This window comes from Eubalaena glacialis, chromosome 19 (genome assembly GCF_028564815.1).
Source record: "Eubalaena glacialis isolate mEubGla1 chromosome 19, mEubGla1.1.hap2.+ XY, whole genome shotgun sequence".
Lineage (NCBI taxonomy): Eukaryota > Metazoa > Chordata > Mammalia > Artiodactyla > Balaenidae > Eubalaena > Eubalaena glacialis.
The window spans coordinates 55,400,584-55,426,074 of NC_083734.1; the positions used below are offsets into that span (position 1 = coordinate 55,400,584).

At 52.8% G+C, this 25,491-nt stretch overlaps 1 protein-coding gene across 2 annotated transcripts in view; it reads right to left on the minus strand.

The window, feature by feature from the left end:
• Nucleotides 1-311: 311 nt before the first annotated feature.
• The window catches only part of MGAT5B (alpha-1,6-mannosylglycoprotein 6-beta-N-acetylglucosaminyltransferase B), a 66,105-nt gene continuing 40,925 nt past the window's right edge, over nucleotides 312-25,491 (minus strand). Inside the window, exons 9-18 of one of the 2 annotated variants that reach the window (XM_061175612.1) lie at nucleotides 21,967-22,098; nucleotides 20,453-20,586; nucleotides 16,017-16,147; nucleotides 15,543-15,548; nucleotides 8,415-8,570; nucleotides 7,198-7,344; nucleotides 6,894-7,010; nucleotides 1,719-1,793; nucleotides 1,066-1,322; nucleotides 312-535 (exon numbers count right to left, since the gene is read on the minus strand). In XM_061175612.1, coding sequence (XP_061031595.1) covers nucleotides 337-535; nucleotides 1,066-1,322; nucleotides 1,719-1,793; nucleotides 6,894-7,010; nucleotides 7,198-7,344; nucleotides 8,415-8,570; nucleotides 15,543-15,548; nucleotides 16,017-16,147; nucleotides 20,453-20,586; nucleotides 21,967-22,098 — 1,354 coding nt within the window. In that variant the 3' untranslated portion in view covers nucleotides 312-336. The remainder of the gene's footprint in view (nucleotides 536-1,065; nucleotides 1,323-1,718; nucleotides 1,794-6,893; nucleotides 7,011-7,197; nucleotides 7,345-8,414; nucleotides 8,571-15,542; nucleotides 15,549-16,016; nucleotides 16,148-20,452; nucleotides 20,587-21,966; nucleotides 22,099-25,491) is intronic. The other variant, XM_061175611.1, reaches the window with a different exon arrangement.

The following is a 25,491-nucleotide window of genomic DNA, read 5'->3' on the forward strand; positions in this document are numbered from 1 at the left end:
CCATCTGGTCCAGATCTGGTCTTGCACAAAGCAAGGGGCCTCCGACCACCTGCTCCCGGGCCAGTGGGACCCTCTAACCAACCCCCAGCTGCTTGGCCACAACGCTGCCACGAGCCCTCGGGGTGAGAACGAGGAGCCTGCCTAGGGCGGGCACCAGGGACTCGGCAGAGTTGCCTCCCTCCCCAGACCTGCGCACCTATCATCAGCTCGGCCCACATCCCGGCCAAGAAAGGAGGCTCCAGCCTGGGGGCGTTGAGCAGGTAGGGCGGGTCACTGGAGCTCGGAATCTGCTGGTGCTTTCTCCTGCGGCGGGGAGGGCCAGCCGGGTGGGCGCCCTCACAGACAGTCCTGGCACAAGGCCACCTGGCCCTTGCGGAAGTCTCGGCAGGGGCAGAGCCGGCGGTACTTGGTGCTGGAGCCGGCGCAGCTGAAGAGCAGAGGCTCTTTCTGTAGGAAGCACTCCTGGCCCGGCTGGGCAAAGGCCGGGTACAGGTGGTTCATCTCCGACTCGGTGCCATCACAGGGCACCTGCAGCCTGGGTAGGCACCAACGGAGGTGGTCACTCAGCGTGAGGGACGGGGGCCGCCCCAGCCTGGCACTGCCCACTCCCTCTCCCTGGCCCATCCCATTCCAGACCCAGGGAGATGTCTCTAGGAGGCGCCAGGACAAACGCTGGGCTGCAGCTCCTTCTCCCCGCTGCTGTGAGAGAGGAGAGTGGGCAGGAGGGCAGGGGCCCCAGGCTCACCCATCAGGCAGAACCTGGGGCAGCTTCTGTGGCCTGGACCTAGAAGATGCCCAGACAGGCTGGGCAGGGGGCTGAGGGAGGGATGAGGAGGTCAGGGACTGGGCAGGGAGCTTCCCCTAGTGGTCTGGGGCAGAGGCTTTGCCAAGAGTGGGCAGCTGTGCTGTGGATACCTGCCCGGAAGGTCCCTTCTGGATCCTTCCTGACTCACTAGAAAGCACTGCATGCCCCCACCGCTGGCAGGGCCGGGGGCAAGGCGGCCACGGGAGCAAAGGAGCTACAGGTGAGGTCAGCTGGGCCGGGTCGGGCCGGGGCTCACTCACGTCTGGAAGGCGTCCTGGCTGTTGAGGAAGGGGAAGAAGGAGGGCTCGCAGATCAGCCCGTGGTCCAGGCAGGCATCCGTGCAGGCCCTCCCAGCGGCGGCCAGCCAGGCCCGGAGAGAGTGCGCTGGGGGCCAGGCCCCGGGGGCCAAGCTGGCGTTGCGGGCCCACTTGAGGTGAGTGGCGTTGGGGGCCAGGATGAAGGGGCTCTCCGGGGCTTGGGCCCCTGCGGGGGCAGGGCCTGGGGCTGCACAGAAGTCCTGCCCAGAGGAAAGCAGTGTCAAGAGGGGAAATGGAATACCTCACTCCCAACTCATCCTGTGGGTAGGGGTTGCAGGGGGAGGGTCTTCCCTACTCCCCACTCACTCATTACTAAACTTCTAAACAACTTTGTAATAAAAATGAAAAATGAGTCTTTGCGTTTCTGTGCTGTGATATGGGGGTTGGGACTCGAGCTGGGGGCCCAGGGCAGGGGCGCCCCAGACCTGGTCTCTGAGCAGTACTGCTTGGCCCCGCCCATCTCCAACCCCGCGGGGAAGGAAACAGACTGGAGAAGGACCTGGAGGTTAAAGCACGCTGCATCCTGGGCAGAGATGGGTCCTCAGACACTGGAGCCAGCTCGGCCCCTGGAGACAGAGAGCGGGGGACCCACCTACCTGGTGCTGGATGTAGGCATGGACCCGCTCCAGCATCCCCTCACACGTGTACTCGTAGGGCAGGTAGGGGTCCACCTGTGCGAGAGACAGGCAGACACATGGGGCAGGAGAAGCCCTGGGCCTCCCCAGACCTGGCTGCTCGGGCCTGAGCGCAGAGATCTGGGGGCTCTCACGGCCTGCACCCGGGAGCCGACCAGCCTATCCACGCAGATGCCCGCTCCCCGGTGCGCCCTTCAGTGGCCCTCGGGGGGGCTCACGATAGCTCATTCCCTCCCTGGCCCCCTCCCAGTTCCACGGAGCTTCTCCTCTTTCCGTAAAGCTCAGCATTCCATCCCCTCCTCGGCTGTGATGCCTGCTCTTCCCCAGCCAACCACCGGATGCACCCTCCCCTCTTAGACGTCACCTCCTCCAGGAAGCAGACCCAGAGCTCCACCCCCACTCCTGTTAAAGGACCACTTTCCTTTGCACCCACCCCAGACTTTCCCAGTAGAGAATTAGTGCCTGTGTCATCATTTCTGATTTATCCCTTGTCTCCCTCAGGTCATAAGCCCCATGGGCTGTGGGACTACGACTTGTTCACCATTGAATCCCTGGTGCCTGGCACAATGCCTGGTACACAGTGGTCACTAAGGAACTAGTCATGGAATGAAAAAGCATCCCCAGCTCTGCCTGTGTTCTGCCCAAGATGTGGAAGTTTCACGCAAAGCAACACAGGGCATCTCCCAGCCTGATAGAATGAGATGACATTTGTAAAGCTTCCTGCCCAGACCAGGCACCCGGGAGCTACATGAACTAGGTGCCCCCAAACGGAGGCCACATACCGTCAGTCTAAATATCAAAGCTATAGAACAGCGCACACTGGGGCCGACGGGAGCTGATGGATTTGGTAGCTGGGGCGCAAGGAGCAAGGGGGACGGAAGAGGCGATGAGGAGGCCGCCTCCCCAGCGCGGGTACCCCCACCTCCTCTCCACTCTTCTTACCTGGCCACCCGCTCCCTGTTTACAGCAACCCTCGGTGGCCCAGCACACAGCCTCCTTGGAGGAAACTGTCGGCCAGGTGGGCGGGAGGTGAGATCACGGTGACATGGGAGATGGTCCATCTCAGACTCAGAGGAAGGTCTGTTTTAGCTTTGACCCCACCCCCCACTCCCCAACATGTGTGTTGGCACCATACCCAGCCCAGCCGCCTCCTGTTAATGCCATTTCCCTGCCAGCAGCTCCAGAAATCAGGCAGTTTCAGCCCAGGTAGTGAAATCTTGCTGGTCTGCCCAAGTCCTTTCTCCTCATCAGAGATGGGTGTGTCAGAACCCAATCAGGCTGCGCTGGGTCCTGCCTCCTGTAGACCCCACCTCGAAGGGCTGGAGGCCCATCCTGGGCCCTCTGGCCAAGGGGACATCCCCGACTTCAAGCTGAGGAGGGTCTCAGGGAAGCAGCAGCTGCCACCAGGACTGATTCTCGGGACAAGGCCCCACCCATCTGACTTTGCCCCGGTTCTGACTTCACCTGTACTGTGAGCAGGTGTCCTTAATCCTGGGGCAGTTCCGGGGTCCCAGAGAATCCCCAGGTCCACATCCAGCCACCACTTCACAGCCCATCAACCAGCACAGCCTTTCCAGCCCTGAGCTCCACACAGCCGATCCCAACCCCAGCTGATGGGCACCGAGGCCCCGGCCGCCGGCTGCTGCCCCAGGGGATCCCCAGCCGCCTCGGGTCCAAGACTTCAAGTCCTGGTTATAAATAAACCCCCCAGAGAAGAGATTTCCCCTCCAAATATCACTCTGCCTGCTCCTGGCGGCAACCACCGAGTTATCCCCCACGTGGTCTGAAGCCCGTCACATGGTGATTCTAAGCCCCCCTCCACCCGTGCGAGGGAGGGGACCATTCGCAGCAGCCACCTGCCGTGGCTCTCCCACTAGAGGAGCCAGTCTGCCTGGAAATTACCCCCATTAGGTCTAATTACAGGTGTGCACGGTGATCCGTCTCAACAGAACGGCAGGTGCTGGTCCTGCCGGGATTGCTGGCCTGTGATAATGAGAGCGGAAGGGGGCGGGAGCAGGTGCTGGCATCCCTCCCCCCCCCACCTCCTTCCTCTCACCTCGAATGGCCTCACCCTAGACGGAGGGCAAACCCATCCCCACCTGGAGCCTCCTCGCTGCTTGCTGGGTGGGGGACAGCTGGGCTGGTGCCTCAGGTCTCTCTCACCCCCTCCTCCTCCCTCACCCTGCAAAAGGCCCCATGACTTGCAGCAGCTGCGTCCCCTGATGCTGGCCCTCATTCGCTCTCTCAGTTCCTGCCAGCTGTCTCTAAGTCAGTTTTCTAAAACAGGATGATCAGAGTTACCCACGGTGCTTGTTTAAAACGCAAACTCCAAGGCCGCACCGGTCCTTTTAAATCAGAAGCTGGGGATAGGCCCAGGAATCTGCATTTTAAACACCTCCCAGGCAATTCTTGGGTAAAGGGTTAACTGCCCAAGAGTCAGGGTCGGGGGGGCGGGGGATGGCTAAAGGCAGGGGGGCCACGGGCTGGTTTGGGGTCCAGCTGCAAGTCAGCCTGACGAATATGCAATACCTTGGTTCCTGGACCCTTTTGTTATTGATTTTTAATTAACTAACAATTAAACAGATGTTCACGTTTTAAAAAATCAAGAGAAAACAAGGCAAAGTAAGTTCTCCTCTGACCCCAGACACCTAGCCCCTTCCCCAGGGCAGGCACTGTTATCAATTTCTTGTGTGTCCAACCAGAAATAACGCGTGACTAGATGATCATGCTCACACGCACAGACGCCCCCCAACATACACCCCTGTTTAGGTCTGCAGCTGGGAACGTGGCTCTCCACAGGGCTGGGATCTCGCTCACTCAGTCACAAGGGATCTTGAAGGTGGAGCCAGACCTGAGGCCTGGGGTTGGACAAAAGCCTTCCTGGTCCCCTTCCCACCCCGCCCCTGCCCCCCTGGGGTGGAAGCCCCAGAGGGCTGCTTTTGCAACGGGTGGGGAGAGGGAGCAGGAAGAGAGTGCAGGATGGGGGTCCCCTCCAGGGCAGCTTCCCACAGCGCCCTCCCCCATACCGTCTGTCAGGGGATGGGGGGCTTTCTCTAGCTTGCTCAGCCCAGTGTTAAGAGCTGACACCCGCCCCCCGCCCCCGGTTCAGCCTCAGCCAGCGATGGATGGAGTTGGGGGAAAAACACCCCGGTTTCCTCATTTCTCAGGACAATCCGGGATGCGAGTACCCCACCTCTCGGAGGTCCCCGCTGGCACTGAGCACCAGGTGCCTGAAGGCAGGGGTAACCTTCTTGATAACACACCCTGACTCACTGGCACCCCAGGACCTTCCTTCCTGGGATCACCCCCCAAATAAACTACTTGTGCTCAAATCCCTGCCTGGGGTCAGCTCCGGGAAGAACCCAATCTCAGTCCGGGACCTGGAGGAACTTCCAGCAGAGGAGGATTTGTTTAAGCGGATGCTTAAGACGGGGTGGAGGGCTCTCCCTGCACCACGGGTGGAGGTCCACGGGTTCAGCCACTTCGCGGGTCAACCTGGCCACATCTGCCACAACCAGAGATGCACCTAGGCTGTGACACAGCAGTTTCCTTGGTACTTTCACTAGAGAAACACTCACACCCAGACAGGAGGGAAGGACGAGGGTGGGGTGGGTAGAGGAAGGGAGTGGGCAGGGTGGGCAGGGATTTTCTGGGGTCATTTGCTGAGGGGGTGGGCTAAGGCTGGGAGTGCTGAATGGGAGGGACTGATCCACGGGATGCAGGAGGGTGTTAAAAAGAAAAAAAAATGCAGGGACTTCCCTGGTGGCGCAGTGGTTAAGACTCTGAGCTCCCAGTGCAGGGGGCCCGGGCTCAGTCCCTGGTCAGGGAACTAGATCCCACATGCCGCAACTAAGAGTTCGCATGCCACAACTAAGGAGTCGGCGAGCCGCAACTAAGGACCCCGCCTGCCGCAACTAAGACCTGGTGCAACCAAATAAATAAATAAGTAAAATTTTAAAAAAAGAAAAACTGGCGGTCCAGTGGTTAGGACTTGGCATTTTCACTGCCGAGGCCTGGATTCAATCCCTGATCAGGAAACTAAGATCCTGCAAGTTGCATGGCACGGCCAAAAAAATATTTAAAAAAATATGTAACCCTGCCTCACGGTCAGGACAACCAGGCAGGGCTCTGGACCCAGAGCTAAGCCCTGAAGACCGTATGGGGCATCGATGCGCGCTGGCCTCTGCCCCGAGCCCGGCAGTGTCCCCAGCTCCCCAGACAGCTGTGTGTCCTCCTGGGCCAGGCTCTCCCTTGTGGTGGCCCCTGCCCCAGCAGCCTAATGCTCTCTGATTCTGCCACAAGTCCGCCCAGCACAACCACCCCTAGCCCCCCGCCAGGGAGGGCACGCGCGTGACCTTGGTGATGGGCAGAGAAGGGGACCTGGCAGGAGTGGGATTTTTTGCTCAGCCTGGTGTCCGAGCTACAGCAAGAAATGGGTCCAGAGTGATCACGGCAAGCAGAGCTGCCCCTCCCCGTGCTCACACAGTCCGACCGCTTCTCAGAATGAAGGCCCCACGAGAGCGCACGCTGACAGGGAGCCATCAGAAGCCACAGAGGTGCCCACCGAGGAGAGGAGCTGCACAAGCCCCTCCTTGCCCTCCGCCCACACCCACCAACACTTACACACTTGCTGGAGGAAACGCAGAACGCTCTATCCACTTGCTATGCAAAGGTGGCACCACCCAGACCTGGTTTGAAATGCAGGGCTTCAGCCCCACCCAACTTGCTGACTCTGAACCTGAGCTTTAACAAGATCCCCAGGTGATCTGTATGCACATTATTGTCTGAGATGTGCTGCTAAAAGAACACAGAGACAGCAGAGTTCAAAGAACCTTCACGCATTCATCCTGAAAATATTTACTCAGCACTTAACCTGTGCTGGGAGTGCTCACAGGACCCGGCCCCCAGAGACACGCGATAAATGATTCTGGATCCAGGGCTGCCGTGTAAGGTCGTGCAGGTTGCTCACAGCACAGAGGCAGGTTTTCCCCCCACTCCCTCAACAAACACACACGCATCCAAGTTGCCAACCCAGGCCGGCAAGTCTGAATTCACCGAGAGGAGCATCTTTTTTCTAATTATAGCAAAGACCCAAAGTTTAGGATATTGGTGGTCCCGAATGGATCCGAGTCTCACCTGGGTTCTCATGATGGCCTTGATGGCCGCTTCAAGCGCCTCTGAGTTGTTGTAGTCGACGGTCCACACGTGGGGCTTGCCAATGAAGTTCTCTGCGTAGGGATGCTGGGAGAACACCTAGCCAGGGCACAGAGACGGGAGGCTTCTCCCTCTGCCTGCCAAGCCGGGCTGCGTGAAGAGCAGGAGCCCCCCACCCACCTGTCCCATCTCTCCCTTCACCCCATGTCTCAGTCTCCCCCTTCCAGGAACTGCAGGGGTCCCATCTCGGACCCTCCCGATGTGGGACCAGGCCCTTCCCACTCACCTCTCTGGAGGTGGGTTTGCCCCGGAAGAACTCATGGTTGAGCGAGCTGTGGGGCGGGCTGAAGCGAGACTGCAGGAAGACGCAGCCGTTGGCGATGGCCTCCAGCGGGGCAGGGCCCTCATAGGGGAAGCCAAACCCTATGAAGAGCTGCAGAACCGAGGCGGCACGATGGTCAGGGAAGGTTGGGTATCACAGCCCAGGAGCCCCAGGAAGCTGGGGGCGAGGCTGGGGTTGGGACATTCACAGGAGGCAGCTGGGGCAGCAGAGAGCCCAGAGCAGCTGTGTGCCTCAGCCATTGTAAAATCAGGATGTCTAGTTAGGTCATATCAATGGCCTCCTCCTGCTCTAAAGGCTATGATTCTGGAGGGGAAAAGAACAAGGGTTCCCAAGCTTAGAAGGCTTCAGGCCACTCCTACAGCTGACCTCAAAGGACCTTTACTCATTCACCCAAAAAACATTCATTCAGTACCTGACTTGTACTAGGAGTGCTCATAGGGTTGGCCCCTGAAGGGTGATCAATAAGTGATTCTGAATCTGGGGTTGCCATGTAGGGTTGTTCAGGTTGTTCACTGCACAAAGATACCCTCTCTCCACCCCGACACACACACACACACACACACACACACACACACACACACACACATCCAAGAGGCCTGAAGAAATAAGTTATGGTGAGAACAGGAGAGGACCTGGCAGCTGGCTAGAGACCCTCCAGCCTTAGCTGACTCTTCAGGGCCCAACAGCAGGATCACGCTCCAGGGACACAGCTCAGGGAATTCCAGAAGCAGTCCGTCAGAACTAGTGGCCCGATGGAACTCCAGCCAGGCTGCTCCCCGTCCCTTTGCCCCCAGCCTGCCTTTCCACCCTCTCAGTGGCTCTGAAAGCCAGGTCCAGGAGTCAGCTGGTCTGGACTGGTGTTAAGCAGGGGGGGTGGGCAGGTGGGCAGCCCAACTCGTCTTCACCATCACTGAGCCCCACTCAGGTCCCTTTCACTGTGGGGCCTCCCCTACCTGATGGGCCATCCCCATCTCTGCCCCCAGATCTGACCAGCCCCTAAGAGGCCCGGACACGAGGCTCAGGGCAGCAGAGTGTGCTGGGCATGTCCACACGTAGAGGAGGCCACAAGTGATGGTGGCAGGCGTGGCAGGCACGTATGGGCACCTCCTGGACATCTATGGCCGGGCTGAGGTGAGGATGGAGGACGGGGTGGGGCTCACTTTGGCCTTGCGCAGCAGCTGCTGGAACTCAGGCTGCGGCAAGAGGCCGTGGTTCTTCACGAAGGCCGGGACTTCGGGGGGCCGCTGGCTCTCGTAGTACACGGTGCCGTGGATCTCCATGTACTTGTTCAGGATGCTCAGGAACTTCTCCTTCCCCTGGAAGAGGAGGAGGAGGGGATGGGAGCCTTGCTCCAACCTCAGACGGCAGAGCCAGCTGAAGAGACACCCTTGGTCAGGAAGTCGGAAAACATGGGGCCAGTCTCAGGTCGGCCCCTAACCAGCTGTGTGACCCTGAGGAGGCCCCTGCCCTCTCTGGTCCTCAATTTCTTTATCTATGAGTTACAGAGGTTGGATTAGACCAGAGGCCTCCGGACTATTTTTAGCCATGGACCTGTTTTCTTTCCAAAGGTCTCCTATAGAGACTAACATTTAATTGTATCCAGCTGGAGCTACTTGGCCTCCCCTGAATCCCTGATGACCTCCAAGGACCTCTGAGGAGGCATGGAGCATAGGTGAATAGATAACACCTCAGCATCTGGGCACCCATCTGACCCTACGGCCAGGGCCCTGAGCTGGGAGCTGCGGTCAGTGTAGGACCTCGACAGGAATAAGCATGGGATCGGCTGCTGGGTTCTATTTTTTAGAGCTTTTCTGAGACTTGCAGAAGAGAGGGAGGGGAAAGTAGCTTCGAGATCAAGGAGAAGGGTGGGGCGTGGGGCTCTCTTCAGGAAGGATTAGTTCCCAAGAGGCCAATGGGTCAGAGGAAAAGAACTCATGGCTCCCCACGTCCCACCGGCCAGCATGAGATCAGACCACCAGGAGCTCCAGCCCAGGTTTACTTTATAAACCACAGCTCTTGAAGAATATTATCAATGGACATCAGAATAATTGTTAACAATTCACATTTTGAAACTCAAACTGTATACATTTTTCACAAGGAGGGCTTCCACTTTGGGTAATGCAGATCAGCCCTGCCTCTGAGAATGACCAGGAAAAATGGGAAAATGTAAAAAACATCTATGAAGGCCCTGAAAAATCTAACAAAGAATGAAGAATTACAAGGCCAAGACCTGGGAGAAGGAGGAAAAGAGATTGCTGAGGCCAGTGTTGGGGTTGGTTTTCCTCCTGGGGGCACCTGCTGATTCCAGGGGCAGCATCTAGGCAGCTAAGCAGACCTGGGAGACAAAAGTCAGAGTTCGGGGCCTGCCAAAGATGGGGAGCCCTGATGGAAATCCACACTTTGGGTTGGAACTCTGAGGAGTTACATCCTGGAAGAAAGGGCGGACCAGAACTAGAGCAGCTCTTGCAGGGGCTGAATCCTTTTAAAATTGTCTCAATCACTATCATTGGTTGAGGTGATCTGGGATTGCTAGGGCCCCAGCTGCAATCCAAGAATAAAAGTAAATCCTCTCTGGAAGAAGAGAGCATCATCCTTGACCTCAAATTATTTCTACAGTTTTTCATATTCACTTTCCAGAACTACCTAGAGGTAGTTTTTCTCAAAAAGAAAAAAAAAGAAAAGAAAAGAAAAAGGAACCAATAAAATCCCAATCAAAATCCCAGCAGGCTTTTTAAAATAGGAATTGACAAGCTAATTCTAAAACTCATTTGGAAATGCAAGGACCTAGAAGAGACAAAATAACTTTGAAAAGGAAGAAGAAATTGGGCAGACTTATATCACCTGATTTCAAGACTTATTATAAAGCTACAGTAATCAAGACAGTGTGATACTGGCATCGAGAGAGACAGATCAACAGAACAGAACAGACAGTCCAGAAATAGACCTACACATGTAGGGTCAATTGAATCCTGACAAGATGCAAAGACATTTCAGTAGAGGAAGGATAATCTTTTCAACAAACAGTCATGGATCACTCTATATGCAAAAAAAAAAAAGGAAAGGGAAGGGAAAAAAGGACTTCAACCCATACTTCATATCATATATAAAAGTTAATTCAAAATGGATCACAGACTTAAATGTGAACCTAAAACTATAAAACTCATAGGAGAAAAATCTTTGTGACCTGGGGTTAGACAGATTTCTTGGATACACCAAAAGCACAATCCATAAAAGAAAATACTGGACTTCATTAAAATTAAAAACTTTTGCTCTTTGAAAGATGCTGTTAAGAGAAAGACAAGCCACAGCCTGGGAGAAAATTTTTGCAAAGCGTCTATTTGTTAAAGAACCTATATCCAGAATATGTAAAGAACTCTAACCACTCAATAATAAGAAAATAAACAACCCAATCTTTTAAATGGGCAACATTTTTGAAGGTATTTCACCAAAAAAGATAAATGGAAGACAAGCACACAAAAACATCTTCAACATCCTTAGTCATTACAGAATTACAAATTAAACCCACAATAAGATACTACCACACACCTGTTAAAATGGCTAAAATTAGAAAGACTGACCATGCAAAGTATTGATGAATTTGTAAAGGAACTGGAACTCTCATACACTGCTGGCAGGATTGTAAAATGGCAAAACCACTTTTCTTAAAACGTTAAACATAGTTCTACAATATGACCCAGCCATCCACTCCTAGGTATTTACCCACAAGGAATGAAAGCATATGTGTGTACAAAGATTTGTACGTGAATGTTCATAACAGCTTTATTTGTAATAGCCAAATACTGGAAACAACCCAAATGTCCACTAACAGGTGAATGGATAAACGAAGTGTAGTCCATCCATGCAATGGAATACTACCCAGCAATAAAAAGGAATGAACTATCGTTACATGCAACAGGATGAAGGACTCTCAAAATAATTATACTCAGGGAGAAAATCCAGACAAAAATGAGTATATACCATATGATTCCATTTATATAAAATTATATTAATAGAAAATGAAAACTAATCCATAGTGACAGAAAGCAGATCACTGGTTGCCTGGAGATGAGGAGGAGAGGAGAGATGGGAGGAAGAGATGCCAAAGGGAAGAAGGAAATTTCAGGGGTGGTGGATCTATTCTCTCTCATGATTGTGGTGATGGTTTCACATAAGTCAAAAGCCATAAAATTGTACACTTTAAACAAGGTTAGTGTATTGCATGTCAATTTTCCCCAATAGAGCTATTAAAATAGATTTTTAAATTTAAAAATTTAAATACCTTGATTTTTAAAAAATATCACGTACATAAAGAGACAAGACTATATGATCAACACCCAAGAGACACGACAATAAAAACAGATTCATAGGAGATCTATATGCTGGAGTTACCAGGCACAGACTTTAAGATAAATATGCTGAATATAATCTAGGAGATGGAAGATAAAATTTGAAACCAAATGGAAAAAAAAAACCCACAGTGGCAGAAACTAAAAACTAAATGGATGGATTTAACAGCAGATTAAACACAGCTGAAGAGAAACTTCACTTACTGAAAGAACAAAAGAAAACATCCAGAATGAAGCACAGAGAAACTAATGGATGGAAACTGCAGAAAAGAATGCTGGAGACAAGGGGATATAATGAAGATTTAATGTCTGTGTAAATAGAGTCCCCGAAGTACAGGAGAGAGATTGGGGCAGAAGCAACATTTAAAGAGAGAGTAGCTGAGAATTTTCTAAAATTAGTGAAAGATCAAACCACAGATCCAAAGAGATCTACAAACTCCATGTAGGATAAAAACAAAACAAAACAAAACAAACAAACAAGCAAAAAACCACACTGAGGCTTATCATAGTAAAACTTCTGAAAACCAAATGGAAGCCTTAAAAGCAGGCAAAGGAAAACACAAAAAAGAAATTACCTTTAAAGGAACAATCAGACCTATAGTGACTTCTCAACAGAAATGACAGAAGGTAGAGGACAAGCTAGAATTTGTACATAATGAATATATTCTCTGAGACGTTTTTAGAAAATCAAAAACAGCAGTCCCAGACTAAGTTGGTTTCTTCTGGAAACAGACAATGATTCCAAATGGAATCTCAGAGATGTCAGAAGGAACACAGAACAATACAAAGGGTAAATGTGGGTAAATGTAAATGAATATTGACTTTGCAAAACAACAGTAGCAACAACAACAACAATAATAATAATATATCGAGGGGTATAAAATATTTGGAGAGTATTAAAATACCATAAAACATATAAGTTGGGGCCGGATAGAAATAAAACATTTTAAAGTTCTTTTATAACCCAACGAAACGTAAAAGTATTGGCTTAGACTTTGATAAGTCAAAGGTGCGTGCTATAACCTTTAGGGTAGCCTAAAGAGTATAAAAATATTAAGAAGATCAGAACCAAACGAATATGAAAGTACAATTAGCTAAAGGAAGGTGGATTTTTTAAAATATATCAATGTAAAACGATAAGAAATGAGCGGAAAAGGAACATAGAACAGGTTAAAAAAAAAAAAAGAAACCAACTAATAAAATGGCAGATTCAAAGCCAAATAATATCAGTAATCACACCAAAATTTTAAAAGGACTACTTATTATAAAACTGAATTATGGCCCTAGAAAAAAATCAAATCAAGGACATAAAGTGTTTAGAAAATGTCTCCAAAGCCCCCATTCAACTTCCTGATCCTATTACCAGAGCAGCTATTATTAACAGTTTCTTGCGTGCCTTCCTCAGACCTTTTATGCATTATAAGCAGATGTACATTTTCTTTAAAACACACACATATATGCATAAATGGGTTCACGTTACATGCACCGTTGAGCAACTTTTTTTCACCTAATCATACACATGTGCGTATTTATGTATGAAAACTTAAAGTTTTACAAAACAATAATTACTCTTAATACACATAAAGTCCTCTGATATCCTTTTATTCTATTGTTTCTATGTTATTCTGCTTCATTTAAAAGGCTAATCAAGACTCTGAGTTAAAAAAAGACAAATACTGCATGATCTCACTAATATGCAGAATTGAAAAGAGTCAAACTCATAGAAACAGTAGAATGGTGTGTGTCAAGGGCTGGGTGGCGGGGGTGGGGACATATGGGTCAAAGGGGACAAACTTTCAGTTTTAAGATAAATAAATTCAGGGATTTAATGTCCAGCATGGTGATTATAGTTAATAAACCTATATTGTATACTTGAAATTTGCTAAGAGAGTCAATCTTAAATGTTCTCACCACACACACGATAACTGAGGTGGTGGATGTGTTAATTAGCTTGATTGTGGCACTCTTTTCACAATATAAATGTTTATCAAGCCATCATGTTGTTGTACACCTTAAATACATACAATTTCTCTTTGTCAATTATACCTCAGTAAACCTGAGGAGAAAAAAAAAAAAAAAAAAACAACCAGAGCCAAGTTGCAGTTTGAAAAGTCCACCTTAGCTCCCCCAGAAGCACTTCTGATGTCTGGAATGTTTCCTCCAACAGCAAGGCTGGGTTTGCTGTGTCCGGATAAGCAGCCTCTCTCCCATCCCTCACTCCTGCTCCCTGGGACAGGCTCTCCTAAAACAGCAGCATCTAAGCCTTAGCCTCCAGCTCTGGGGACCCAGGATAAGACAAGCCTCCTCGGCACAACATTCACCAAAACCCTCTTCCTAATTCTGGCTGCCGCTCCCCTAAGGATGTGACGACCTCATACCCTCCTCCCTCCTCCGCTTCTCGCCACCTGGTCCCCTGAACTCTAGATGGCATTTGTCCCAGGATGCTGCTGTCATTCCTTTCTTCATCTGGCCACCTCTGCCTTCCTTGGGTCACAAAGACCAGAGCAAAGATGTCTTTTTTTGGAAGCAGCTGCTTTGAGGTCTCTTGCTGTACAGCGTTGCTCCTGGCTATCCCAGAAGCTCCTGAGCTAGAGATACAACTGTTCTCTTCCCAGTCCTCATAACCTCTCATTCTCTTGGGGCAGTTTCTTAACAGTATCTTCTGGTACAAGCAGACACCGTCTGTGCTCGCTCCCTTGCCCAGCACCCCGGGCATCCTGGCAGCCAGCTCGTTTGGCATCAAATGAGGATGACTCCTCGCCCCTCTCCCCACACCTGGCAGTGGCCACCGATGTCTCAGCCAGGGCTTGGACCCGTAGTCCAGCTTAATCCACAGCTTCTCTCTGCCTCTATCCAAGGCGTCATAACCGAGGAGGCTATGTAGAGTCAGAGTTAAGTGTTCTGGCTCTTAGAGTTAGATGTGGGTTCAAATCCCAGCCCCACCACTTAACTAGCTTGTCACTCTAACCTCATAGTTGATGGTCAAGTGAGAAAATATATGCGAGCACCTGGCAATAGTAAGCTCTGGATGGACCAGTATTAGCCATGGCTATGACCTCATAGGGTTGTTGTGGCACAGACCATGAGATGTCCCATAATATCGCTTTCCTCCCCCTTCCTCAGTCACAGAACTCCAGGGCTGAGCTGGGCACCTGGTTGCCGGGGGCACAGCCACTTCCAGCATCCCCTGAGACTGGGCATGGCCATGGGACCGAGACCTAGCCACAGGGCCATATGGGGAAGAGATGCGCGTAATGGTCAGGAGATGTCCCTAAACCTGACCTTCCCCTGCCCCTTCTTCTTCCCCCTCCTCCTCCTCCTCCCCCACCCCCTCCCAGCTGGAGGGCAGATGTAATGACTGTGCACTGTTTGTGGTCATCTTAAACGATGAGGCAAGACCAGGGGGGGAACTAAACAGGGCGGGTCAACCAGGGGAGAAGAGCCCCAGGTGTCAGGCCAGGACTGACAACTCCAGAGTTTGTCAACAGAAAAGAAGACATACTTCCATCTTGCCTCAATCACTATTATTCAGGGCTTTTCTGTGACAGCTGGACTTAATCCTAATCAACACAGCATGAGAATCATTAACTAAGATGGTCATGTGACAGGCTCGACATGGGGTACGGGGGCTGCTCAATGTTCCCCACGATCGGCATCTTTATTATTAACCTTTAGCCTCATGCTGCCTGCCTTAGGTCAACAGCCCATCCTAGGAGCTGCCCGGCGCGACGCGGAGCTGGACCCTGACCTCCAGGGCCTGCCTCCCCTCAGAGGGCCCCGGGAAGAGCCTGAGACCCCGCTGTCCCCATCACCCTCCTCCCACCTTGGTCTGGTCCATCCACAGGAGCCACAAACCCCGGAAAGCCCGCCTCGGGAGCACCCCCAGGGGAGACCCTATAGAGAGCGGAGGGGGGCAGGAGGCGAAGGGAACACGCGGCATACCTGGAGCTGCCTCGTTGCCAGGGGGGCAGAGAGAAAAGAGGAGAGAGAACAAGTCAGTGGCCGGGCGAGTGGGTACCCTCCCGAGCGGGTGGGGCTTCTCGTGGGACCCCCGCCCTGAAGATGGGGTTCCAGTTCCTAGTCCTCTCCTGCTTCTCCACTGCCTCCCATCCCACAGAATCCCCACGTCTAACCTAAACCCCCTTTGCGGGGTTAGAGTGTCTGTTGATCCATCCTGAGGGAGGGTGGAAGGTTAAGCCATTTGAATTTGTTGCAAAGCGTGGGAGCAGGGAGAGGGGTGAGGCATGAGCCCCCGGGCTGGTATTTCCAAAGGCAGTTAGAGGCCTCTTTTCTGACCCATTAGTGGGGGCTGTTTTCCACCGTCACCCAGTGCTGGGGGCGGTGGATGCGAGCCGAATCCTGGGGCTGGGAGCCCCTGGGGGCCGAGGGCTGGCGCTTGAGGTCAGCGGGGCTCACCTTCCAGATACTCGCCTCCTTGCCGTACACCACGGCCATGTTGCTGGCCTTGCCGCCTTTAATGAGCTGCTTCTCCGTCTCGTTGAGCTCCTCGGACACGAAGCCCATGAAGGAGTTGTCCGGGGTGTGAGCTGCAGCCAGACCATGAGGTCAGGAAGAGGGTTACCAGACAGCCAAGGGCACACCCTGGGTCTACCCGGCCCAGCCCCATCAGAGGGCTCCCTGTTTGGCAAGGATGGGGAAGGGGCTGGGAGGTAAGGGGTCCGGTTTGGGGCGGGGAGAGCATCCACCCATCAGTGCCCTGGCCCCCTTCCACGGCATCTCTTACCACCTCCCCAGCCCTCTCTCCACGCAGCTCTTTGCTCACAAGGCCCTGCTGAGAGGTCTTTCCTGACCCCAATCCCACTCTGTCTCCTTTCCCTGCTTTATTTTTTGTCCCAGCACTCAATGACCAGATGCGATAGTATATATTGATTTGGTTGTGTATTATCATCAGAATCTAAGCCCCATGAGAGCAAAAGCTCTGTCTGTGTTCCCGGCACACGGCCAGCTGGCTCACAAATGCACGGAACATCTTCCCTTTCACACCTGCCAGCTTCTGCCCTGCCCTTCCCTCTGCCTGGAGCGCCCACCACCCTTTTCTAGGATGAGAAAATCCTATTCCGCTTCAGGGTCCCACTCACACGTCACCTCCTCTCCTCCCAGAAGCCTTCTCTGGGGCCCACGTGCCCTCCCTTGTGGCCCCATCCACTGCGGTTAGGTCTCCGGCAAAGTGCGGATCGCACCCTGCCTCACCTCCCAGAACCGAGCACACCAGGGGCAAGGAATGCGTTTCAGCTAGGGCTCCAATTCCTCGGCCACGCTGCAGGAATGTCGCTGATTAGCTCTGTCTGCCGTGGCAGGGTAGAGGTGTAGGCACAAGTGCCATCCATTTGCAAGTCACATGATCCCTCCCTTCAACGTAGAGGACCTTGAATAGAATGCTTATGGAACCCAATTATACCTACTCTACCTTCCCAGGTGGGAGAGGCTGCGGGGAGTAGGTTGGTTACAGCCATACACCCTTGATTTCCCAGAACAGCCCTGATGCCAAATACCCTATTTCTTCATTTCAGATGCACGTTTTTTCACATTTTAGCATTTCTGAAATTGGGATGCATACTTTAATCAAATGTGTAGATTTAACACAATATGTCTATCCATCCGTCTCAATACCCACAAAATTTATAATCAATATCTGGTGCATCTTAGAAGAGGTGGTGGTTTTCTGTCGAAGTGCCCCAGAAAACTCACGGATTCTTAAGTCTGACAATCCGACCACTATAAGGACGGGCTGCAGAACAAAATGATCTCTCCTCTAGGGCTTCAGAGGCATAAGGGGGACCCTGGAGGCCTGGAGTTGTTTCTGTGATGGTCAGAGCTCAGGCAGCTCTCCTGTCTCAGGAGGCTCTGCCAGGCCAGGGAGAGGCCCCAGGAGGGCAGACCAGACCCTCCCTGACCCAGTTTGCCTGCCCAGCCCCATCCTGGCCTCTGTCCCTACCCCCTGGCTCTAGCTGGGGCTGCACCCAAGTCTCTCTCTCGTTCACCATTTCCTCCCTATTCTCAGAGATGAAGTCCCTCCACCAGAAGGGACAGGTTTAGAACAATTAGCTAAACTAGTGGGCGTGGGACAGCGAAGTATTGCAACCAACTAAAATAACAGGGACCATTAAGCAAAGAGCTCCTGGGGGCAGGGCAAGGCAGGGAGAGGCAGCCAGCCTCCCAGTTAGCTCTTTGGGGAAATCAACCAGCTATCAATAGATGGGGAAAGAGGTCTGCTCATGAATTCCTTCCTGGACTTGGTATATCATTAAGACAGGCAAGCCTGTTTTTTGTTCTCTCTTTCTTTAATTGATTCAGTCAATTAACATTTTCCTGAGGACCTCGATAGGCTCCAGGGAAATAAAGATAAATCAGTCAGTGGCTCCTTTTTGAGTGATTCATACATAATCTATCAGTGGAAATAAATGTATAAGCAAATAACTCTATTTCAATATATGCTTTAACAGAATTAGGTTTAAGAGTTATAAAAACATTCTGCCTGGAATAGATAAGGGGATCAGTGAAAGTGACAGTAAAAAGAAGAGACATTTGACATGGGGTTTTGGAGGATGAGTAGGAGTTTGCCAGGTTTGGAACTCTAGATCCAGTGGGTTTTACCCCAGGGCAAGTCCTCATTTTCTCGGTGTAGATTATCGCAGAGGGCTCTTAACCCATCTCCTGCTTCCCCGTCCTCTACCACTGTCCCTTTGGCCATCTGTGGTCTGCCAGAATAATGTATCTCAAAAAATTTGGGGGGGGAATTCCCTGGAGGTCCAGTGGTTAGGACTCCGTGCTTTCACTGCCGAGGGCCTGGGTTCAATCTCTGGTCAGGGAACTAAGATCCCGCAAGCCGCCCGGTGTGACCAAAAAAAAAAAAAAAAAAAATTTCTCCACGATATTCCCTAGCTCAAGAACCTACAGTGAACCTCGAATTACCATATCCAATGTGAACTCAGGAATCTTTGCTAAAAGACCCCACCACTCTGCTCCCAGATCCTCGATGGTATTTTTTCTGCTCTGCTATCACGTATGCTGTTTACACAGCCTAGAGCATCACCACCACTCCCCACCCCCACTTCCTTTCCCTCCAGAAATCTCCTCAAGACCCATCCCACTCCAATCACTCTGCTGGGAGCACAATGCCACCAGATGACCCGTTAGGACAGTCACTCTTCTCTTGGAGAAGCCTCGTACAACCTTGCAACGGGCTATGGGGAGGGAGTCTGGTCCCCACAGAGCCATGTGGCCTCAGACAGGACATTCCACCTTTCTGGGCCTCAGTTTCCTCATCTGGGCTCCAAGGAAACTTCCCACCTTCCCAACCTTCTGCGATCCAATCAAGCCGTTACTCATGTATTATTCAGAAATCTTGTCTGCCTCTAATACAGCCTAGAACCTGAAGAGTAATACAAAAGCAGTCCCTAAGCACCCAAAAGGGATGCATTCATTTGACAGGCTCAGCAGAGATCAGCTACTTTACTTACGAGCAAGTTCCTCGGGACCCTGCTTGGAACCAAGCTCACTCTTAATTTAGAGACAATCCTAACGAGGGCGCTTATCCGGCTTTCTGACCCACAGCCTTCAAAGAGCCGCCAATTAGACGTCCAAGATGCTGCTGGATGCAGATAGCTTGACGACGATTAAAAGTGACAGCTGACAGTCTCCCAAGTAGGAGAAAAGGCGCCATACCAAACAGCGACAGGAGAAGGGGCCACTCAGCAGGGGACGCGGCTCTGCACACCTCTGCCGGCCCTGCAGGGCAGGCCCCACACCAGAGAGATAGAGCATTGACCCTGAGTTGTCAAGAAAAGGTTAAATTATTTTCAGCACACTGCATGTAAGAGGGGAGGTCAGTGTGTATATATTTTAAAGTCTCATTAAAAATCGTGAAAGCAGGCTTCCCTGGTGGCCCAGTGGTTAAGAATCCACCTGCCAATGCAGGGCACACGGGTTCGAGCCCTGGTCCGGGAAGATCCCACATGCCGCGGAGCAACTAAGCCCGTGCACCACAACTACTGAGCCTGCGCTCTAGAGCCCGCGAGCCACAACTACTGAGCCCACGGGCCACAACTACTGAAGGCCGCGCGCCTAGAGCCCGTGCTCCGCAACAAGAGAAGCCACCGCAATGAGAAGCCCGCACACGAGAGTAGCCCCCGCTCACCGCAACTAGAGAAAGCCCGCGCGCAGCAACGAAGACCCAAAGCAGCCAAAAATAAATAAATTAAATAAATAAATTTTTTTAAAAATCGCGAAAGCTCAGCTCAAATGGCATCCCTTGCCCGAAGCCCGTCACCCACAGGGGCTGCAGCCACCCCACCCCCAGCCTTACTTCCCATTATCCCCAACGCTGGAGCCTCCCAGAGCATTTGCATTTCCAGAACCTTCCGTTCTTTCCATATCCATCTTCACTACGTCTGTTCCCTCTGCTTAGAAAGCCTCCCTATGCTGCCCCCTCACCACTCACTTAAGTCTCCCTCCACGTTGGAATGTCTCTCTTTCTCAAAGGCCAAGGAACCCTCTTTGTTCTGGAACCCTGTGCTGAGCCACTCTCGAGAACAAGAGAGCAACGTGTGCTCCAGGAGGACAAAGGCTGCGTCCTCCGGGTGTTGGAAAGGTCACCATGCTTCCCCCCGCACCCAGGCTGCCCCCTCCCTACACACCACCAGAGGCTTCCTCTGTGGCTCACACATTTGCAGAGAGGGGAACAAGGCTTTCCCGTCCAAGGGGACACGCCAAGGGGGTGTGTTCCCCTCCCCGCACAGGCCCCAAAAGGGAGGAGAGGAAGGAATGGGACCTGCCTCCTCCCGGGCCACCTCGGAGAGGCCCCCACCGCCGCCCAGCGGCCGGACACTCACGGAACATGGTCATGAACTGCTTAGGGTTGAGGTTCCAGTAGCCCCAGTTTGTCCGGTAGCCGTGCAGCGTGGCATACTCCTCGTGGTTGTACGCAGGTTCTGTCCCGAAGGTGTCGATGACCCGGATGCGGCACCTGTCCACCCCCCCGGGATCAGGAACCAGGGTCACCAACCTCCCTGTGTCTCCCTGGGCTGGGATTGTGCAAGCCGTGGGCTCTGTAACCCGAAGGTGGCTGGTCAGGATAGTGTGATGTGTGGTCAGGGCTTGGGCTCAGACACTAGCTGGCTGTGTGACCACGGGCAAGTGCCTTAACCTCTCTGGGTCAGCTTCCCCATCAGTCAAATGGGGATAACTGTCTCAGGGTCTTAGTGATACACCTGAACCAGGGACCATTAACTCAGAAACTGTTAGTTTTTACAGCTGCCCCAAGGGAGCCTAGAAGGGGAGGCCCAGCCTGGAATGGGATCCCTCCCCACTGCCCCAGGGGTCACTTGTACGATTTCTACTTTCCTGGGCAGGGAGTCCACAGTCCCTCTGCCCAGGAGCCTGACACCCGCAGGATGTGCCTGGGTTATCTGGGCTGAGACGCAGAAAAGCAGGGCCCCAGGGGGACCAGCCACTGCCACGGGCCCATCGTGCCCATCGTGCCTCAAAGTCTCCTGCAAGTGTGGCCACTTCAGGTGGGCCTCCCAGCCAGTGGAGGCTCTGTCCCACCCTTTGGCCCACTGAGGCTGCTGTCAATGGGCCAAAGCCCAGAACCTCTCCCTCCATCTGGGCCACCCCGGAGTGGGCACCTGAAGAAAACCACTGAGACTCAGACGCCCCTACAAGGAGTTCCCTCACCCAGAGTCCTTGCCGGTGACCCAGAATTGTCCAGACTGCTGAGGTCGGCACTCCTCCCCCGGAAGAGGCGGGGATGGCAGGAAGAGGCCCCCAGTGCATGGAGAACATGCATTAATAATAAAAGTAACAACGCTGCCTGTCACTTTTTTTTTTCCTAATAAAATCATGTGGGATAGTCAATGAGACTAGAGCAAACGTAATAAATAGCAGGGCTCTCTGCTAAATTAAACCCCGTACCAGGCTGGCTGCAGAGAGACAGAGCTATGGCATTGTCTTTCCTCCTGCCCTGGAGGGGGTGGGGTGGAGGAGGGAGTGGGGAGGGGGCTGCTGGGTCCCCACACACAGAGGCCACGCCCCATTACCTGCCTTGTTCCCCTCCAGCACTCCCTGCAATTCCTCTGCCCGCTCCATCTGGGTCAGCTCTGACCCTGCCCCCCAGCCTGTCCAGCAGCAGAGGGGCCTGGATCGCCTGGCTGTGGTTTATTAATTGTCATCTGAGTCAGCCTTAGTCAGGAGGCAGAGCTGTCAGAGAAGGAAGGCAGTGGGGGAGGGGGAGCCTTCTCTCCACCGCGGAACCTGGGAAAGTGCAATCCCCCACCTTGGGGACCAGCCGGCAGCCAGACCCCAGGGGCTGCCATGGGCCATCACCACCGTCCCGCTGCCCTCTCACCGGTACTTCTTGAAGGAGAGTCCCATGTGCTGCTTCATCTGCTGCAGTCCGTGGTAGTCAGTGTAGATGAGGTCGAAAGGCAGGGGCATGGTGAGCGGGCAGTTCCCCCGGCCTGGCGGCACCCCTAAGTTACTGAGAGAAGAACCCTTCAGAGTCTGAGCCCCAAGAGGGACCCACAGACAGCAAAAACCCCTCTTCCCAAACAGGCTTGCGTTGGGGGGACCTGGAGCCCACCCTGGTTCCTATAGCCCAGAATAAGTGGCAGGGAGAACACTGTAAAGGAAAGTGAGGTCAGTGCATGAATCCTGGCGAACTCTTGGAGAGGAAGCAAACAGGGCAGCCATGTACGGTTGTATAGGTTTTTCACTGCACAAGAGACTCCAACGAGGGGCAACTGGGACTGAGATCCAGCCCCGGCTAGCTTGCCAAGACTGTACCTGGCCTGGGCTACCTGCCAGAAGGAAGGAGCACCTTCTGTTAATTTGCACAAACTTGATCCCTGCAGGGCCGTGTCCACCCAGAGGGGACACCTCTACCCAATGTTCACAAAGTGCCATAAACACCCGCCGAGGTCCTCAGCACAGCTTCAGCATTTGTTAGGAGCTGACGGGTCCCCAAACCTGTGCCCCAGAAGATATAATCCTGCTCTGCTGACTGGCTCCTGGCCCACGGAGATGCCTAGCCCTGCCCCACAGGCAGACCCTGCCTGCTGGGTCACTTACTCGCAGGCTTTCATATGGGAACAGGGCTGCCACTGGTGACCCAGGGTGGAGACTTTGGATCATCTCACTGGAGCCTGAAGGACACGGCCTCCCATCTGCCCAGTCCACCTCCAGGGAGACAGGCTCAAAGCCCCCTGCCTGGTCCCCACAGTGCCAGCGTGAACTTTGTCCTGGATGCCCCTGCCCACCATCCGGGAGCCTTTGCTAAGCCTGACTACACACTCTCTGCAGAGATGATGAGGCTTTTAGATCAATGACTCAGTAAGTCTGTACTGAGCGGCTGAGCCAGGCAGGGAGTAGTGTCGACCCCCAGGGAAGCCCCTCAGCAGCTGCCCACCTCCCCCATTCCCACCTCCCTTGGATTCGTGGTCCAGATGCTGGAAGGCATCCATGAGACCTCCCAGTGAGCCCCTTCAGGGATCCACATGGCAAAAGGCCACAGTTATCATCAGTTCCCTGGGTCGCATCTCCGGCTCTTTGAGACAATTCAAGCCATGTGGAAAAGGAACACCTGGACGCCTCTGCACTATCTTGCTCACATTCAGCAAGACACCCATAGAGGCTCGGTAAACACTGTACCCTGAGCAAACTGCCCTAACGCGGCCTTTTCAGCGATGTTTATAATAACCTGATGACAAGGCCATGATGGAAAGATGTCAAGGGGAGCTTCGGGCGACGGGGATCAAGGCATCAGGAGTTGGTCTGTGGCCGGAAGAGAAGGGCATGCCCTCCCCCAGCCAGTGCACCCAGCCTCACTCAGCTTCCCCACGCTGGCTCCCCCAGTGGTAGAACCTTTGCTGCTAAGTGGGGAGAGAGGAGTGCAAAAATCTTATAACCATTTTCTCCCCATTTCTTATCTATAAACTTAAAAATGGCCAAGCACCCTCCCCACCCCCGTCTCCACCCGTCCAACCCTCCAATGAGTCCCTCTTTCCAACCAGACGGCCACACAGGATTCTCAAACCCAGGGTTTCTAAGGCATGGCGTGCTTCTTCAGCTTTTTTACTGAATTACTCAGAAAGCAAAGGGGAATAAGCCCAGGACCCCAGGGGTCTGGAGCCATCACAGGAAACAGTTCCCACAACCTGGAGACTTCATGAAATATTTGGTGGTATTTTTAAGTGTCGAGCAGGTTTTACATTCTCCTCTGTAGGATCCCTGTTTTCTTTCCAGTGTGGCTGTCTCTCACACCCCAAAGTCCTCCAGTCAGATGGAGTATCATTTTTGTCCTGGGCTATAAAGCTCCGGGTTTAGGACAGACCCTGGTCCCCCTCCCCACTTCCTCCACTCAATTGAGAACCACAAATAGAAAGACAAAGTGATGATGCCTCTTGCAGAAGTGAGGAAGGGGGTGGCTGCTCCTCCCTCATGGAATCTGGGTCTGGGAAAATTAAGACGATTCTGAAAATATAAACCGTAGGTGGGTCTAGTTGCTGCTACCTGCACCAGTCACATGCTTGATTTTCCCACACTGCTTTTCCAGCTGGTTACCAGGCAACATGTTGTCCCTCTGTGGCCATGGGTGGTGCCAACAAAGTCATGGGGGCTTCCTTTGGTTGCCTCAACCCTGACTACACCCCTGGCCCCAGCCCCAGACACCAGGGCCACTGAGAGGCCAGATGAGCAAGTCACAGCCCTCTCCTGGGAAAACGACCCCACACTGACTTCCTAGAGCCTGTGTCATCATCTCCCTCACCTTCATGGCTACCATTTTGAACACAGGCACCATTCTACGTGCTTTCAACTCATCAATTCTTCAATTCCTTTCATCTGGGCAACTACCCTATGAGATCAGACCCATTCCCATCCTGCTCCCCTCTTTACAGATTAGGAAACAGAGAGGTTTATTCATTTACCCAGGATCATATAGCCAGGAAGGCGTGGAGCTGGGATTGGAACCCAGGCAGTGGGCTCCAGCGCCCACACTCCCACCCACTGAGCTCCCCTTCCTCCCCAGGGCCACCGGGCATCAGACAGCACAATGGTGGGTCACTGGACCACAGTGACATCCTGAACTTGGAGCCCCGGGCTGCCAGCAGAGATTGGGCCCCAGTCCCAGTTTTGTTGCTAACTTTGGAGGGGCCATAAGCCTCTAGGGATTTCATTTTTCTCATCGGCAAAAGACAAATAAAAATGCCTACCTCACGGGGTTCCTGGTAGGATCAAGTGAGGCAAGGAGAGTGAAAGTTCCGTTGATTATTATTACTTTAGTCATCAGGTTCACCTTCTGAATTTCTGAGTCTGGCAACTCCTTACCCCATCCCCACCCCCAACACACACACCCCTCACTTAAGGTCCCGGTCATTTTTCAGCTAGAATCTTGAGATAATTTCCTCTCCATTCTGCCTCCCTCCTGTCTTGCCTGACTCTTTTCTAGAGAGATTTTTCCACGATGTCAACCTGGTCAGTCATCCCTGGCTCCATCTGATCCTTTCCAGAGACTTCTCATCTCCTGCTCCTGGACTCAAACCCTGCCTCCTCCTCCAGGAAGCCCTCCTTGGACCTCTGGTCAGAGTGAGACGCCCTTCTCCCTCGATCCCCCTGCCCCAGCATCCCACTCCCCTCCCTACCATCCCTCTGCACTGCCCTGAGTCACCTCCTCACAACCGGGGCCCCTCCAGGGCAGGGCCAGGTTATCTGTGAAAGCCCAGAGCTGGGACAGGATCTGACCCAATAAGTATTGTTGTGTTCATGAACGAATTAACAAGGTAATGAACCAGGGGGACCCGCCCTCCCCCCACCCCTGGAAGAACTGGTTTAAAGGTTGAAAATATGGTCAAGAAAAGCATGTTAGGAGAGAGGG